The 17,780-nt window shown below is 33.8% G+C and overlaps 3 protein-coding genes across 3 annotated transcripts; 1 reads left to right on the top strand and 2 right to left on the bottom strand.

Annotated features, from left to right (window-relative positions):
* Positions 1–323: 323 nt before the first annotated feature.
* On the top strand, positions 324–5,261 carry LOC139876886 (uncharacterized). The gene is made up of 8 exons (XM_071864288.1): positions 324–454; positions 579–681; positions 751–855; positions 1,072–1,157; positions 1,413–1,651; positions 2,855–3,035; positions 3,741–3,924; positions 4,720–5,261. The coding sequence occupies exons 1-8, from the start codon at positions 402–404 to the stop codon at positions 5,023–5,025; spliced, it is 1,257 nt and encodes a 418-aa protein (XP_071720389.1). The 5' UTR covers positions 324–401; the 3' UTR covers positions 5,026–5,261.
* A 1,106-nt stretch (positions 5,262–6,367) lies between these two features.
* LOC139876652 (secoisolariciresinol dehydrogenase-like) lies at positions 6,368–8,086 on the bottom strand. The gene is made up of 2 exons (XM_071864010.1): positions 8,019–8,086; positions 6,368–7,294 (listed from the first exon to the last, which is right to left on the bottom strand). Exons 1-2 carry the CDS (start codon positions 8,036–8,038, stop codon positions 6,502–6,504), a joined length of 813 nt encoding a protein of 270 aa, XP_071720111.1. The 5' UTR covers positions 8,039–8,086; the 3' UTR covers positions 6,368–6,501.
* Positions 8,087–8,609: 523 nt separating this feature from the next.
* Positions 8,610–17,269, bottom strand: LOC139875903 (uncharacterized). The gene is made up of 6 exons (XM_071863201.1): positions 16,980–17,269; positions 16,681–16,859; positions 16,262–16,605; positions 15,618–16,005; positions 9,201–9,662; positions 8,610–9,127 (listed from the first exon to the last, which is right to left on the bottom strand). Exons 1-6 carry the CDS (start codon positions 17,267–17,269, stop codon positions 8,610–8,612), a joined length of 2,181 nt encoding a protein of 726 aa, XP_071719302.1.
* Between the last annotated feature and the right edge of the window lie 511 nt (positions 17,270–17,780).

Below are 17,780 nucleotides of genomic sequence, written 5' to 3'. Positions count from 1 at the left end.
TTTCTCCTCTTTTGATTCGTTTTGTGTATTTCAGTTAGTTGTTGGTGTATAGGTCGTTTCAATTTTAGGCCCATTTACTTTTGTAGCTTAGGGTGTGTCGTATTTGTGGTTCCGTTAGTTTTGTTCATGGTTTTGTTACTCGGTTCGTATTTTTTTTTCCCTCTGTGATGAATTTTTGTGTAATAAAAGTTCTAAGTCCTTTTTTTTGCAAACAAAAAAAAAAAAAATAATAAAAAAATAAAATAAAAAATCCGAAAAAATTGATTTTTTGTAAATCACCCTTTCGTAACTCGAGGAGCCAAAAATCTAAATTTTTAGTTTTTAATAAATACACCTTAAATAAATACCTTACCGTCGATAAATATTACCGATCAAATCGACCACCGTTAACCGTCGTAGCTATGGGAAACGCTCAATCACCTTCTGCCGATCCTCGATTTACTTCCGCAACCAGGTTTATTATTTATAATTTAAATATAATCATCATAATTATAATTATAATTATATCTGAGCACCTATAGATATTCAATTAAGTAACAATTCATCAATTTAAATAAAATTCATCTCCAATTTTACAGAGCTTTCTCCGAGACGGAACTCAACGATCTAAAATCATTATTCGAATCTCTCGCCGCTCAATCTCAATCCGATGGTCAATACATTTCGATATCTGTATTCAAGGTTTTGTTTCGTTCACTAGTTTCGTTAAATTGATTATGATTTAGGGATTAATTAGGTTTTCATTTTTAGGTTTATACTGGAATTAAAGGTCCTGTTGCTGATAGACTGTATGATTTAGTTACACAGAATCGAAAAGATCACAAACTTACATTTCAAGACCTTGTAATTGCTAAAGTAAGTATTATATATCTATTATTTTTGATTTTTGATTAGTGTATTTGCATGTAATTTAGGAGTTTGTATGCATAGTCATTATTATCTTCTTATTTTAGGTTAGAGTGTTAACCTAATGCACTGAAGCATTATAATTATAATATAAATTGAGTCTAGGACAATAGTTTGTTGGTAGCTCAGGTTCATGGTTGTTTATGCATTCGGTTTTTATTTCAGGGAACATATGAAAAGGGAACTAGAGATGAGATTGATGAATTTCTATATCAATTATGTGATGTAGATGGTGATGGCAATTTAGTGAGGTAAATGGATACAAATCGAAAGTTTACCGTTCGTTAATTTTGACTCGTTTAAGCATTGAAGCTATAAATGTATCGTGTGTGTACATGTCTATATATATGTTTCAAAAAACCATATGCCTCTAATACTAATACTTTCGCCTTATATAATATCGTTTGTTTAGTTTCTTCTAAATAGTGTGATTGTAGCAATTTTATATAATTAGTAGTTGGCTTTCTTGTTCTAGAAAATTCTTACATTTATGCATTGATTGTCAGGTCTGACTTGGAAGCTGTTATAAGTGAAATACTTGATACTATATCTTCCCGTAAAGATTATGAATCTTCATCATCTTCAGAGCAAAAGCCAATTAGCATATTCCTAGATGCTGCCAAATTTACAAAAGATAATGAAGGATGTTCTGAAAAGAGTATGTCTTTTGAGGATTTCAAAAACTGGTGTCGCCTTGTTCCATCTGCCAGAAAGTTTCTTGTAAGCTTGTTGAAGCCACCTTCAGGTATTTATTCTCAATAATAACGTTATGTTCTTTACTCTCGACACTGTTGTAAAAGTTGGCCAACGCGTTGGTTTGGGGACTAGCCCGTCCCGAGTCGCCCAAAAACGCCTTAAATAGTCGGTCAAAGTTAGGTAAAAAATTTCTAATTTAATAAATTAGATTTTGTGATATATTTACATTTGAAATATCTATGTTTTATGTTTGATATATTTGAGTGTAGTATATATATATATATATATATATATATATATATATATATATATATATATATATATATATATATATATATTTTTTTATTTTTTTTGAACAACGATTGGGATCACCCGAGGGGGAGTAAACCACCCGTTGCGATCATCTCCCGTTTCGACTATGCAGATGCAGCGATAATAACCCCGCCCCATCGCTGCCTGGGAGGAAACCTTGAAACCGATCCAAGGGCACGACCAAGTAAAACCCCCTCCCCTTTACCCCCCAAATGATATGGGAAAGGTGTCATGGGTGGATACTTCATGGCAGGGATGAAATTGTGTTTTTAATATGTAGCCAACGGGGGTCGAACTCCTGACCATCCTTAAAGGATGCAAGCCACCAACCGCTGGACCACATCACAACTTCATATATGTTTAATTTATCTATTACTTCCTCAGTCTCAATTCAGTTATCCACTATTCTTTTTTGGGATGTCTCAGATTAATTGTCCACTTTCATAAATGGATAAGAATAATGTTATCATTTCTTTTGTGACCCTACCTTATATGTATGTAAGACAAAAAGATAGGTAAAAAGTAAGGGGGTAAAATTGGAAAGTAAACAAGCAAACAGAAAGTACACGTGACGGTCACTTTTCTTAAACTATGTATGGTTTTTTGGCTGGGACAATAGATTTGGCAGGGAGGGAATACTAAAAGTCAACGTTGGTCAACACACATCTCGTCCCCGACCGTCTCGTCCCCCGACTCGCAACTTCTTACATGATTGGCTCCCGGTTGCCCCAACAACAGTGACATATTTGGAGCTTTTAACTTGTTCTTTATGTTCAACTAAGGTAGTTGCAATGCTAGTTAGGTCATCATTTATCTTCATCTTGATCGTCTGATATTAACATGTAACCGTTGTCTGGTGACGGTTATATATTGTTTTATCGATTTATCAATGGTAAACCGTTAACTATGACATCTTATGCAACTAATTTTTATGTAATAGGTTCTCAAGTTCCTCATCTGATACACCAAAAGGACATTGATCCTAATATATTGCTATTGAAGGAGGAGTATGCTTGGCACATAGGAGGAGCTCTTTCACATCAAGAACTTGGTGAATGGAGACTCTTGTATCATAGTGCACTTAATGGACTAAGTTTCAACACATTCTTGGGCAATATTTCGTGGGTAGCTCACTTCTTCCAATTCATTTTGTAGCATAGACATTTATGGTTGCAAACGGAGGTGGCGGTTTGGTGACTAGCCTGTCCCGTTTCGCCAAAAAAAGTCTAATTAATCGGTCCATGCAAAAAAGTCCGGTCAAAGTTGGTCAACGTCAATCAAAAGTTGACTTTTTGTCTGGTCTTGTTCTAGTGTAAACGAAATTCCCAAGCCCTATTTAAAAATCAGATAGGAAAAACACCGACTTACATAGTATCTCTTAGAAATTAATTAATAAATGCACTATAATTATAAAAAAAACATTATAAAGACCCTATATATTATTTATAGTAACACCACATCATCATCTTTGTAGATCATTTATTTTTTTAAGTATTTATGTTTGAAATATTTATATTTTTATTATATTATTATTTAGAAGTCAACGTTGGTCAACGTCCATCTCGACCCCGACTCGACCTTTTAAGGTCCTGACCGACTCACCTCCGTCTCGCGTCTTTTTCAACCTTGGAGACATGTGATAACACATATGTTCAGGGAGTTATATAGAAAACATGTATAATGTGAACATAAATGTTTATTGGAGCTCCGATAGCACTAATTAATGTTAAAGTTTGGTAGATTAAGAGGTTTCTTATGTGTTGGTGTGATTATCGGGGTGCTCTTTGTTGTATTAATTTTTTTTTATTTTTTAAATTGACGTGCAGAAATGCTGAAGGGCCAACTGTGTTGATTATAAAGGACAAAGAAGGCTACATATATGGAGGTTATGCTTCTCAGCCTTGGGAAAAACATGCCGAGTTTTATGGTGATATGAAGTCTTTCCTGTTTCAGCTATACCCTCATGCATCTATTTATCGGCCTACTGGTGCTAACAACAATATACAATGGGTGAGTATTTTTGTTAAACACTGTTGTAAAAGTCGGCCGTGTCGGTCAAGGCGTCCGTTTGGGGACCAACTCATCTCGTTTCGCCCAAAAACGCTTAAAAAGTCGGCCAACGCTAAAATGTCATGCTGATCGGCAATCTAAGTCGGTCAAAGTCAAAGTTTGTCTAAATTTTAATATTATATTTTAAAATTAGATTTTGTGCCCTGTATTTGTATTTGAAATATTTATGCTTTATGCTTGATATATTTATATTAGAAAAGTCGGTCAACGCTAAAATGTGGGCTAATTGGCGGTATAAGTTGATCAAACTTAAAGGTTGTCGAAATTTTAATATATATATATTTTTTAAATTTAGAGTTTATGCCCTGTATCTGTATTTGAAATATTTAAGCTTTATGCTTGATATATTTAAGTGCTTATTTATTACTAAAAGTCAACATTGGTCAAAATTTTAATATTATTTTCTAATATAGATTTTGTGCCATGTATCTGTATTTGAAGTATATATGCTTAATATATTAATGTGCTTATTTATTACTAAAAGTCAACGTTGGTCAACGCCCGACTCGTCCCCTCCAAGGTCCTGACCGACTTGTTCCCGACTCGTGTCTTTTACACCCTTGATTTTAGTGTAGCGAGTCAAGACAGAACGTTTTATGAATTGGAAAAGTACGATTATTATTATTTTTTTTTTTGTAGATATTTTGACCGGTTTTTAACAAGTGGATGCCTATGTTTTACCACACAGGGAAGACTTACGTTATTTTGCTTATATATATTTCTCAATATATGCAGTGTGCCACAAACTTCAGTTCAGATAGTATCCCAAACGGCATTGGTTTTGGAGGGCGTATAGGTCATTTCAACCTATTCATTTCATCAAACTTTGACAATGGTCATACTTTCACTGGTGCCACTTTCAACAGTCCTTGCCTATCAAAAAACAACCGTATATACCCCGAAGTGATAGAATGTTGGGGAGTTGTACCGAAAGGTGGTCAGCAAGAAAAACAAGACGGGTTGAAAGGTACCGTGCTTGATAGATTCAAAGAAGATCGTAACATGCTTAATCTTGTTGGGCTTGCAAACTCAAGCAACTGATTGCTCCAAAGGTACGAAACGCACCGATTGATGTATAATTTATGAATGAGTTTTGTAAGCGTGTTTTTGGAATGAAGGGAGTAGCAAACTTGATGAATGATACAAGTTATGCAAGAGTACTATTGTGTATCGACAAGTAAACTTAAGCTGTCAAACTATATTTGTGATTTTGTTTGTGAAATGATTTTGCTAAAACTATTGACTTTCTTTCCCCTTCAGTTATCATGTGTTTTTTTCTACCCACAAATAAATAAATGAATTTCTTTAATCTTTTATGTTTCTTTTAGGGTAAAAATAAATAATGAATTAACTTTGTACGAATGGTAGAAAATAACAATTTGGGTAGAAAATACGTTCTAAGGTTTTTCTTATCCGTGTTATTCGGGAGATTGAGTAATCTAACCACATATTATACTGTACACAGCCAATAAGGATTACTTTGTGGTTGTTTCCAACCTTTCTCTACACGAGAACTCTTGTAAGGATGTTAGAGCTATAGCCATTGGGCTATGCCTTGTGATGGTTTACCAATGGTAGAAATTGTTGTCCCATGACAATTTTTGTTAATTATTATATCTTGTAAATGTGAGTTTAGTTTTTATATTTAATGCAAGTTTGATTCAATTTATTTATACAACAACAAATGACCGAGAACAATAAGTAAGAATAAAATTGAAGAATTTAATTAATTATATTTATTAGTTAGTTTTTTGAAAGTACTTAATTATTGGGACATTTATAAATTATAAATAGTAGGTATGACTATTTTTAGAGACGAAAGAAGTATAATCTAAAAACACTTCTCAGTAAGTCACAATCATAACTCCTTTTTACCTTTAGAGTATGTTCAGTAAGGAGCTTTTATGAACTTTTAACTTTTATTAAAAAAAAAACTTGTAGGTTCATTTGATTAAAATAGTTTGAAGCGTTTAGACGGATGGACTAAAGTTAGAAACTTGAAGCTTCCGGAACTAGCGTTTCGAGAAAAAATTACTAACTTTTTGTCATTTTACATTTTTTTAATAATTTCCGCTACTCTGTCACACACTTAAATACATCTAAACAACTAACAACTACCAGTTCTCAGCTACCTCCTATCGGCTATTGGCTACCATTTTTATCTAACTGGTTTTTATCAAACATACCCTTAATATCTAGGTCCAGTCTCAGGCTTTTGATATTTCATCTTCAGAGTGCTTGAGAGAGTATTAGAGTGCTTGAGAGTATTAGATGATAAAACATGTTAGACAACATTATATACAATCCATCCCTAATGCTTATGATATATTACTCGATGTAAAGAACCATAATATGATTTCATGGGTTATGTTGATAATCTTACTGAACCAAAAAGACTAATATCAAATTTATATCTAGTGCAATCTGCACCATATAGTACATCGATCCACTTCTCTTCTATATTGAAGATGTAATAACAAATGACATATAAATAAGGATAAATTAAACATCTCATTTCTAAGGATTCTCTGGATATTGGAACATGTTAAATGATGGATTAACGATGCTAAATCCACCATCCATAAATAAATTATGCCCACTAATGTATTTTGCATCGTCGCTCACCAAAAAAAGGGCCGCTTTAGCAACATCGTCTGTTGTAAGTGTTACACCCTTAAGGTTCGCCACTGAATTCGCCTTATTTTCTACAGACTCTTTATCAAGCCCGAGGAAATTTTTAGCTTGCGCTGTTGCAATCACATAAGGTGACAAACAATTAACGCGTATACCAAATTGTCCAAGCTCCACCGCTAAATTCTTGGTCAAACCAACTATAGCGTGCTTTGCGCAAGTGTAAGCATGTGTAGTCACACCACCAGTGTTCGAAACAACACTAGCCATTGATAATATAGAACCGCTTTGTTGTGGAACCATAACTCTAGAAGCATGTTTCATACCTAAGAACACACCTGTTATGTTAACACTAAGTACGCGTTCGAAGTCTGATTTTTCATTGTCGACTACACGCGCCTTATAAGGATCCATTACGCCTGCGTTATTTAACATTATGTCAAGTTTCCCATAAGTTGAAACTGCGGTATCTACAACGTTTTTGATATGTTCTTCGTTGGTTACGTCACAATGAACATATGTTGAGTTTGATGTGCCTAAGGCTTCACAAAGCGCTTGACCAAGTTCGTCTTGAATATCCGCTATGACTACTTTTGCACCATGTTCGACAAAAAGTTTCGCGGTAGTTGCTCCAATACCCTCTGCACCTCCGGTTATGATCGCTACCTTTCCCTCTAGCCTACAATAGTTCTATCAAGAAAACTTCATGATAAAGTTTTTTAAAATTTGCTTTGGCATAATACTATATTCATTCCATATTTATGGTCCACTATTTCTTTTTCTCAAATTATTTATTCACTTCCACATATAAATTATAGATATGAATAATAAGATAAAGTTTTTCTGCTCTTACTTTATGTGTATAAAGAAAGTGGATAAAAGTAAGCGCTAAAACTAAAAAAGTTAATAATGAGTACATGTGAAAGACATTTTTTCTTAAATTGTGTGAACTTTATTGGGGATAAAAAATATGGCACAGAGGAGTAGTAATGGATAGATCAAAAACTGTGTGATGTTTAGCTTTGTAGTTTTTTGGTTTATATGTTTTAGGAGTCTCATCTTTGTTATGAACTTCTTTTTGTTTAAAAAAGTTATTTGTTTTTTGGGAAAAAAAAGATGGATCTAAAACTTGTACCTAATCATATATGTCAAACACATATATTACAATTATCTCTCTTTATAATCATCAGATCATGTTAACAACTTAACATGGGTACCATTCAACATTTTTAGCCACATTTTAGGCATGAATTTAACACTAGAATATAGAAAGGGTTTTGTGTAAGATAATGAACTACATACTTATATACTTAAAAAAATAATCTTATAATAAAGAAATAAAAAAAGTGTTTTTTTAACAAAAGTATAACAAGAATCGTACAAGTATATAGAAAAGGGATTACCTTCTTGTAGTAGTTGCCATCGGATTTGGAGAACACACAAAGGATTCGAGTGTCAAAATAATGATATTAATATTGTTTAATAGACACTCAGTATTAGATTAGATTAGATATTAAATATTAGATTTAATTTTTGTACAAGCATCTTTTTCTTGTGGCTGCGATTAGTTTTGGACTTATGGGTACACAAAAGAGGTATGGCTACAAATGGATGGTATAGAGTGGGGATGCATTATTTGGGTTGACTATTTAATTAAAATTGAAAAATATCACGAAGTTTGGCTTGAGTGATACAGAGTGATATTCAACTTTTGGGCTACTCGTACTGCCAACATCGGTGTTGTGTGAAAAAAAAAAAAAATTAAATTTGAAATTTTTTTATCTAAACTTGGGCCGTCTTTGAAATTAAATAGGCTCCAGTTTGAGTTATGGTATGATATTTTAAAGTAATTAAGACCGATTTCTAAAATCTATTTTAGTTTTTGTTTTTTTTTTGAACAGCCAAAATAATTATATTTCCATTTTCCAATCCCTCTAGCAAGCAGCTAGAGGGCAAAAAACCAATGTTTACAACGGCTTAATAAGCTAATCATTTCAACTTACATTAACTTTGCCTCTACTACAAATCCATGAAAACGAAAAACTACAAATTGAATCAAATAACAAATTTTTCTTCATAACGTCACCGGGGAATAAAACACTGTTTCTGAACCTCCATACATGCCAAATAAGAGCAGCCACAATCACGTACAATTCGAGCTTCGTTTCCTCTTTAACTCTCCAGCCATCGTACCATACCACAAAATCGAGCCAATTGGAAAAACTAGGCAATGCTACATCGGTCCACAATCTAACCTTCCGCCAAATATCCGCTGCAAGTTGACACTCGAACAATAAATGGTTAGAAGACTTCATATATGCATCACATAAAATGAACCCGATATCCTCTATTTCTAACCCTCTACGTGATAGATTTAACCGAGTCGGTAATCTATCAAGAGCCACTCGCCACAACAATATGTTAATTTTTCGAGGTAACCATTTCACCCATCTTGTTTCTAAGGTGTTCGTAAGAAGCATCTTTTCATCTATGTATTGTCTAGTAACATCCACTGAAAAGTCACATGAATCTTCAATAATCCATTGCCATTTATCCTTTTCATTCGATACATGGATACTCCCTACCTTCATTAATTAGATCCAACAATTTGGCCTTATTTCTCGGCCCAATGTCACGTATCCATGCCCATTGCCATCCTTGAGAATTACATCGATCCATAAGCAAGCAATCTTCCTCCTCATCCAAATGACACAGTCTCCCATATTTTTCTTTCAATGGCCCATTACCGGTCCAATTATCTTTCCAAAATTTTATCGAACTACCGTCACCCACTTTTACTCGAAGGACATTAGAGGGAAGTAAACCTTTGTTCCTTACTTTACTAAAAGAATTGACAATATTATACCAAATACCTTTACAACATATTGGTTTCCCATCAAGACCCGCATTAACTCCATAAAGAGCGGCTATAATCGAGCTCCATATAGCATTTGGAGATGATACGAATCTCCAAATCCATTTAAAAAGGAGACCATAATTAAACGGGCGAAGGTTACCAACATCTAAACCACCTTTATCATGAGAAGCTAAAATTTGGTTCCAACTAACCCAATGAATTTTCTTATTATTCCCGGAACTACCCCCAAAAAACTCCGCTCTTAGACTTTCCAAGTTGTTTAAAACCGATTTCGGACATTTGAATAATGATAAATAATATATTCCAAGACTGTTATAATTCAGTAGGCTTATAACTACCTTTAGTGGTTTGATTCTTGATTAAGAATGCTAATAATGAAGTGTAAGAACAAAGATGATAATGAAGAGAAAGAAAGAAACACTTTGTAAGTGCGAGAAAATGGTGCAAGTTTAATGCTTGCATTCATGGCTATTTATAGCAAAAATATCACAAGTTTAGGTAATACAATAATATTACTTTTGTGCATCAATAATTGACTATCCATTTATATAATATATATTCTATATTATAACACTCCCCCTTGGATAGCAATTTTGTTTGTTGAAGATCAACTGTAAGTTACTGCCTCGTTAAAAACCTTGCTATAGAAAATCCAGTGGGAAAAAACTTTAGCTAAGGGAAAAATAGTACAGTATGGAGTTGACTCCCCCTCAAGTAGACATCGCTTCAGCCGTTACATCTTTTGAACATGTCTCATGCCAATGTTATGAACGTGTGTTCTGAAAATAGCAGTTGGAAGTGCTTTCGTGAAAAGATCAGCAGAGTTTTTGCTGGATTGAACATATCTCATTTCAATCTCGTTGTCCTTAATGAGATTTTGAGTGTATGAGAAGAATCTAGGAGGTATGTGTTTGGTTCGGTCACTTTTGATATACCCTTCTTTCATCTGTGCTATGCAAGCTGCATTATCTTCATAGATAATTGTTGGACTTTTATCGCGTTCTAGTCCACAAGAATCAGTAATGAGTTGTGTCATTGATCTCAACCAAAAAAATTCCCGAGTAGCTTCATGTAATGCAATCATTTCGGCATGATTTGATGATGTTGCAACAAGTGTTTGTTTTTTAGAACGCCATGATATTGCAGTACCTCCATTTAAGAATACATATCCAGTTTGAGATTTAGCTTTATGTGGATCAGATAAATAACCTGCATCTGCATAACCAGTCAAATCTTGTTTTGACTCGTTAGAGTAAAATAATCCTAAATCAGTAGTTCCTCGAAGGTATCGAAATATGTGCTTGATCCCATTCCAGTGTCTTTTGGTAGGAGCAGAGCTGAACCTTGCCAACAAATTAACTGCAAAAGAAATGTCAGGTCTTGTACAATTTGTAAGATACATAAGAGCTCCAATTGCACTAAGATATGGTACTTCTGGTCCAAGAATATCTTCATGATCTTCACATGGACGAAATGGATCAGTTTTAACATTGAGTGATCTAACAACCATATGAGTACTTAATGGTTTTGCCTTGTCCATATTGAAACGTTTCAGAATTTTTTCAGTATATGTTGTTTGATGTACAAGTAAACCATTAGGCATATGCTCAATTTGTAAACCAAGGCAATACTTGGTTTTTCCGAGATCTTTCATTTCAAATTCTTTCTTTAGAAGTTGAATGGCTTCATGGATCTCTTTATTTGTACCTATGATGTTAAGATCATCAACATAAACAGCTATGATCACATATCCGGATGTTGTTTTCTTAATGAAAACACAAGGATAAGTAAGGTTATTTGTATACCCTTTGCTTATCAAGTAATCACTTAATCGGTTATACCACATACGTCTCGATTGTTTTAACCCATATAAAGATCTTTGTAATTTAATCGAATACATTTCTTTGGGTTTTGCATTTGATGCTTCTGGTACCTTAAATCCTTCAGGTATCTTCATATATATATCACTATCAAGTGATCCATATAGATAAGCAGTCACAACATCCATGAGATGCATTTCTAAATTTTTAGAAACTGCCAGGCTGATTAAGTATCTAAAAGTAATTGCATCCATAACAGGGGAATAAGTTTCTTCATAATCAATTCCCGGTCTTTGAGAAAAACCTTGAGCTACAAGTCTAGCTTTATACCTTGTAACTTCATTTTTCTCATTTCTTTTTCGGACAAAAATCCATCTGTATCCTACAGGTTTCACATCTTTAGGAGTGAGAATGATGGATCCGAAAACTTTTCTTTTATTGAGTGATTCTAATTCAGCTCGTATTGCTTCTTTCCATTGAGCCCAATCATGTCTATTTTGACATTCAACCATAGATGTTGGTTCTGGATCATCATCATTATTCATGATGTCATATGCAACATTAAATGAAAATTTCTCAAGATTTTTCATTTCATTTCGGTTCCATAATATTTTTGAATGTGCATAATTGATTGCAATTTCTGTATTGACATCATCAATCTCCTCTGCAGTAGGAGTACTGATTTGTGGTTCTTCTTGAACACTTTCTTTTACCTTATTATCAGCTGATTTTCTTTTTCGAAGATTTTTATCTTTGGAACCAACTGGTCTCCCACGTTTCAGACGTGGCATAAATTTTTGAGTGACTACATTATCAGTTTTCCGATTTGGAATCTCAACTCGAGCTGGAGTATTAACTGCTGGTATATATGATTTAGTCACCCTTTTTGTATCTGTGAATGCATCAGGCAATTGATTTGCAAGTTCTTGTACATGCATTATCTTTTGAACTTCTATCTCGCATTCTTTTGTACGAGGATCAAGATACTTTAATTGAGGTTCACACCATGAAACATCATTTTCTTTATTTTTTATTTCTCCCCCTAATCTAGGAAACAATGTTTCATTAAAATGACAATCAGCAAAACGTGCTGTAAAAACATCACCTGTCATAGGTTCAATATACCTTATGATTGAAGATGTTTCATATCCAACATATATTCCCAACCTCCTTTGAGGACCCATTTTTGTACGTTGTGGTGGCGCAATTGGAACATATACTGCACAATCAAATATTCTAAGGTGGGAAATATTTGGCTCTTGACCAAAAGCAAGTTGTAGGGGGGAATATTTATGACTTGCACTTGGTCTGATGCGAATCAATGCAGCAGCATGTAAAATTGCATGACCCCATATAGATACAGGGAGTTTTGTTCTCATTATCAATGGTCTAGCGATTAACTGTAAACGTTTAATCAGTGACTCGGCTAAACCATTTTGTGCATGCACATGAGCAACAGAATGTTCAACAACAATTCCTATAGACATGCAATAGTCATTAAATGCTTGAGATGTAAACTCACCAGCATTATCAAGTCTCACCTTTTTAATGATGTAATCAGGAAAATGTGCTCTCAATTTAATAATTTCGGCAAGAAATTTTGCAAATGCCACATTACGGCTTGATAACAGACAAACATGAGTCCATCTACTAGATGCGTCTATTAGGACCATGAAATATCTAAATGGTCCACATGGTGGATGAATTGGTCCACAAATATCACCTTAAATTCTTTCAAGAAACATTGGTGATTCTTTCTCAACCTTAAGTGGTGAGGGTCTAGTTATCAATTTTTCAAGAGAGCAAGATATACATGGAACCATTGTATCATGAAGGATTTTTCTATCCTTCAGTGGATGTCCATGTGTACATTCAATAATTCTTTTCATCATTGTTGATCCTGGATGGCCCAATCTGTTATGCCATAAATTAAATACACCAGGATCAATATACTTTTCTTTAATCACCATATGTGCTTCTGGTACATTTATATGTGTATAATGTAATCCAGAATTAAGTCTTGGTAGTTTTTCAATCACGTGATTCTTGTTAGTGATACTTAAATATTTCTCATTTTCTGCCGTTACTGACTGATAATCATATCCATTAAGGTATATGTCAGAAAAACTCAATAAATTTCTGCTTGACTTAGGAGAGAATAAGGCATTATTAATTAAAAATGTTGTACCATTTGGTAATATGAATTTTGCCTTTCCTATCCCTTCTATCAAGTTAGCAGCACCTGATATTGTATGTATAGTTCCTTCCGTTGGTTTTAAATCAATGAAATATTTTTCAGATTTAAGTATAGTGTGTGTAGTACCACTATCTGCTATACAGAGATCTCCACTACTTGATTGATGTTGTGTTCCAGCAGAATTCATATTAAACTTCATATATAAGAAACAAACAGTAAGTATATAAATTTTACACAAAATGTTTATTACACACAAATAGATAAAACTGAAACATTTGATATACATAGAATTGAAACATCAAACATAGAACTGGAACATTTGATAAAACATATAGAACTGAAACATTTGAGAAAACATGATGACAAAGGTTAAATCGTTTTATTTATAAAAGAAACATATTAATTTAATTCAAGAAATCTTCATATAAATCAGATGGTTGCTCAGTGACTGTTGGATCAATATTATCCACAAAATTTACTTCTTTTTCTTTACCTTTCAGCGAATCCTGATACATCTTAACAAGATGTTTAGATGTTCGGCAAGTATTAGCCCAGTGGCCCATTCTACCACATCTGTAACAAGATTCTTCAGAATTTTTAGAAGAATTTTCTTCAACATCTTGTTTAGTGGGCTTGTTTTGTGGTTGATATTTATATTTTCGTGGATTATTATTTCTTTGACCACCACGGTCACGTCCACGCCCATTCCCATTACCATAAGGATGGTTTCTACCATAGTTACGGCTTTTGGCATGATGATGGCGATGGTTATTATAACCACGACCTTGCCCGCGTCCTTGTCCCTGTTTATAATTATTTGCAGTATTTGCTTCAGGGATTGCAAGTGTACCAGTAGGACGGGATTGCTGATTTTTCATTAATAGCTCATCATTTTGCTCTGCAACCAAGAGATATGAATTAAGTTCAGGATATGTGTTGAACTTTAGCATTCTCAAATTTCTTTGCACTGTGATGTTGGCAGCATTCATTGTGGAGAAAGTTTTCTCCAACATGTCTGTATCACTTATTTCATGTTCACAGAATTTAAGTTGTGAGACTGTATTATACAGAGCTGAGCTGTATTCATTTACTTTCTTAAAGTCTTGGAACCTTAATGTTCTCCATTGATCCATAGCAGCTGGAAGTAAAATTTCTCTTTGATTATTGAATCTGCTTTTGAGACCTTCCCATAAAACATGGGGATCTTCTACAGTCACATAATTATTTTGTAAGCATTCATCAATATGTTGATGAATAAAGCAACATGCCGTTGCTTGTTCTTTTTCAGAACAAGTGTTGTTTTCATTTATGGTTTCAAGAATGCCCATTGATTTAAGATGCATTTTTACTTTTATAACCCATCGCATGTAGTTGTTTCCCGTTGATTCTAAAGGAGTAAATTTAAGCTTTTCCAGATTCGACATTTTGTATTTTCAAAAATTAAAACAAACAACATGATAAATTAGAGTCAATTTATATTCATAAGTATATAAACATTAAACATAAATTTAATATAACATAAATGAGAAGTAGGCGACAGTGTCGACCATATGTAAGCAATCATAAATAAATGTTATATAACATAAATGATAATTAGGTGACAGTGTCGACCATATAAATGTTAGATAATAGAAATATAAATGTTAGTAACATAAATGATAATTATGCGACAGTGTCTACCATATAAATGTTAGATAATAGAAATATAAATGTTAGTAACATAAATGATAATTAGGTGACAGTGTCGACCATATATTATTCAGGTGGTATAACCGACCATATATCATTTAGGTGGCAGAGCCTACTATAATTAGTATTAAGATTATCGTGCTGATAACGTGTTATAATTCAGTAGGCTTATAACTACCTTTAGTGGTTTGATTCTTGATTAAGAATGCTAATAATGAAGTGTAAGAACAAAGATGATAATGAAGAGAAAGAAAGAAACACTTTGTAAGTGTGAGAAAATGGTGCAAGTTTAATGCTTGCATTCATGGCTATTTATAGCAAAAATATCACAAGTTTAGGTAATACAATAATATTACTTTTGTGCATCAATAATTGACTATCCATTTATATAATATATATTCTATATTATAACAAAGACTTCCTAAAACCAATTTTTTAAGTATCAAACGCCCGCCAACCGATAAAACATTAACTTTCCACCCCGATAGCTTCTTACGAAACCGATCCTCCAACACTTTCCAATTTGCAACATTACTCATATTAACACCTATTGGAAGTCCAAAATAAGTAAACGGAAACGTACCTTTTGAACACCCGAGCTCTTGCACAAATTCATTAATTTGTGAATCATTAACACCGAATCCAAATAATTTAGATTTCATCACATTTATTTTCAAACCCGAAACAAGATAAAAATCGTTTAGCACTTCAAGTGTATTTAACAAGCTATCTTTATTCCAATCGGATAATATAATTGCATCATCCGCATAAAATAAATGTGAAATATTAAGGTCCGAATTACCAACCTTCACCCATTAATTCCTCCCGCCTCAACCTTAGCTTTAAACAATAAATGCAAACCTTCCATTACTATTAAAAAAAGAAATGGATTAAGTGGATCACTTTGCCTTAAACCGCGATGTATCTTGAATTCTCCTGTCGGGCTACCATTAACTAGAATCGAAGATCTTGCATTCGATAAACACATTCGGATCCATCGACGCCATTGAATACCGAACCCTAACACAACTAGCATATGATCCAAAAAAAATGCCAATTAACCGTATCATAAGTTTTTTCAAAGTCCACGTTAAATAGCATCAACTTTTTCTTTTTCGGTTTATACCAACTGACTATCTCACTAACTATCATCGGACCATCAAAAATCTGCCTTTCTCTAATAAACGTTGTTTGCTCTTTTGAGATAATATTTTCAATTACTAGAGCCAACCGATTAGCCAAGATCTTAGAAATAATCTTATATTGAACACCAATTAAAGAGATTGGCCTATAATCTTTAATACACGACGGGTTCACAGTTTTGGGAATTAAAGTTACAAATGCCGAAACAGTCCCATTTGGTAACACTTCTGATTCGAACGCTGATTTAATCGACAAACATAAATCTGTTTTCAATAAATCCCAATATTTTTTGATAAATAAAAATGAAAAACCGTCCGGACCCGGAGATTTATCATTACCACACTCCCACACCGCTGTACGTATTTCATCATCCAAAATTGGACGCTGAATATGTTCTACATCAGTATTTGATAACGTGGCTTCAGCATTAATATTGGGCATATGAGTTGACAAATTATTACTTGCAAATTTTACCCTATAGAACTCCTTGAAAGCATTTTTAATAATACTCGGTTCCCTGACCCAAACCCCATATAACGACAAACCTTGGATCAATTGTTTACTCCTCCGGTGCTTTACAATTCCATGAAAAAATTTAGAGTTCTCGTCTCCTTAAATATTCCATTTAATCTTAGACTTTTGCATTACATCCTTATCTTCCAAATTGGTAATGTCACACAATTCTTGTAACAAAGAAAGTCTTTCATTTCGTTCATCTTCTACTGCAACAGCAACATCTAATTTCTCCTCAATGACACCCACTTTCTCTTTAATTACACTTGCTCTAGATTTCATTGCATCTTTCTTCAATTTCACCCAATCTTTAATACATCCTCTTAAACATTTAAGTTTCTCATTAAACGACTCGATTTCCTTATAGCCATGAGAATCCAATATCGACTTTATAAACTCATCAAAGCCATCCATCAAACACCAAGAATGATAAAATTAAACAATTCTATATACAACGTTAGTCTTTTGTAACGTAACGGATATTATAATTAGTTTAGATACATTTTTCTTCAAGTATTTGTAACGACCCCAAAACGTATCACGAGAAAACACGCTTTTTTTTAAACAGCAACATTTCTTCAAGTATTGGGGATGCGCGGCGCGCTTTACAACGTGAAACAAGGTCAGGAACTTGACAATAGATATGACTACCAGCAAACGGCCATTTGCGCGGCACGCAGGCCTATGTGCGGCGCACGTTAAAGCTGGGAAAACACTGCAGCCCATTTTAAGCATGAAAAACCATTTTCGCCCAACCCAAGTTCCGTTAAACCCCAAAACCAATACCAACACTTTTCAACATCAAATAATCCGGGTTTTTAATCAACAAAAGTACATTACGACCCATTGGGATTCCAACGACCCATTTATATATTTTGACGGATTAGGACTCTACAACCCAACCCGATATCAAGAGCATAATCCC

This window comes from Rutidosis leptorrhynchoides, chromosome 11 (genome assembly GCF_046630445.1).
Source record: "Rutidosis leptorrhynchoides isolate AG116_Rl617_1_P2 chromosome 11, CSIRO_AGI_Rlap_v1, whole genome shotgun sequence".
Taxonomy (NCBI): domain Eukaryota; kingdom Viridiplantae; phylum Streptophyta; class Magnoliopsida; order Asterales; family Asteraceae; genus Rutidosis; species Rutidosis leptorrhynchoides.
The sequence above is the reverse complement of the archived record's forward strand: the minus strand, read 5'-3'. Positions and strand labels throughout refer to the sequence as shown.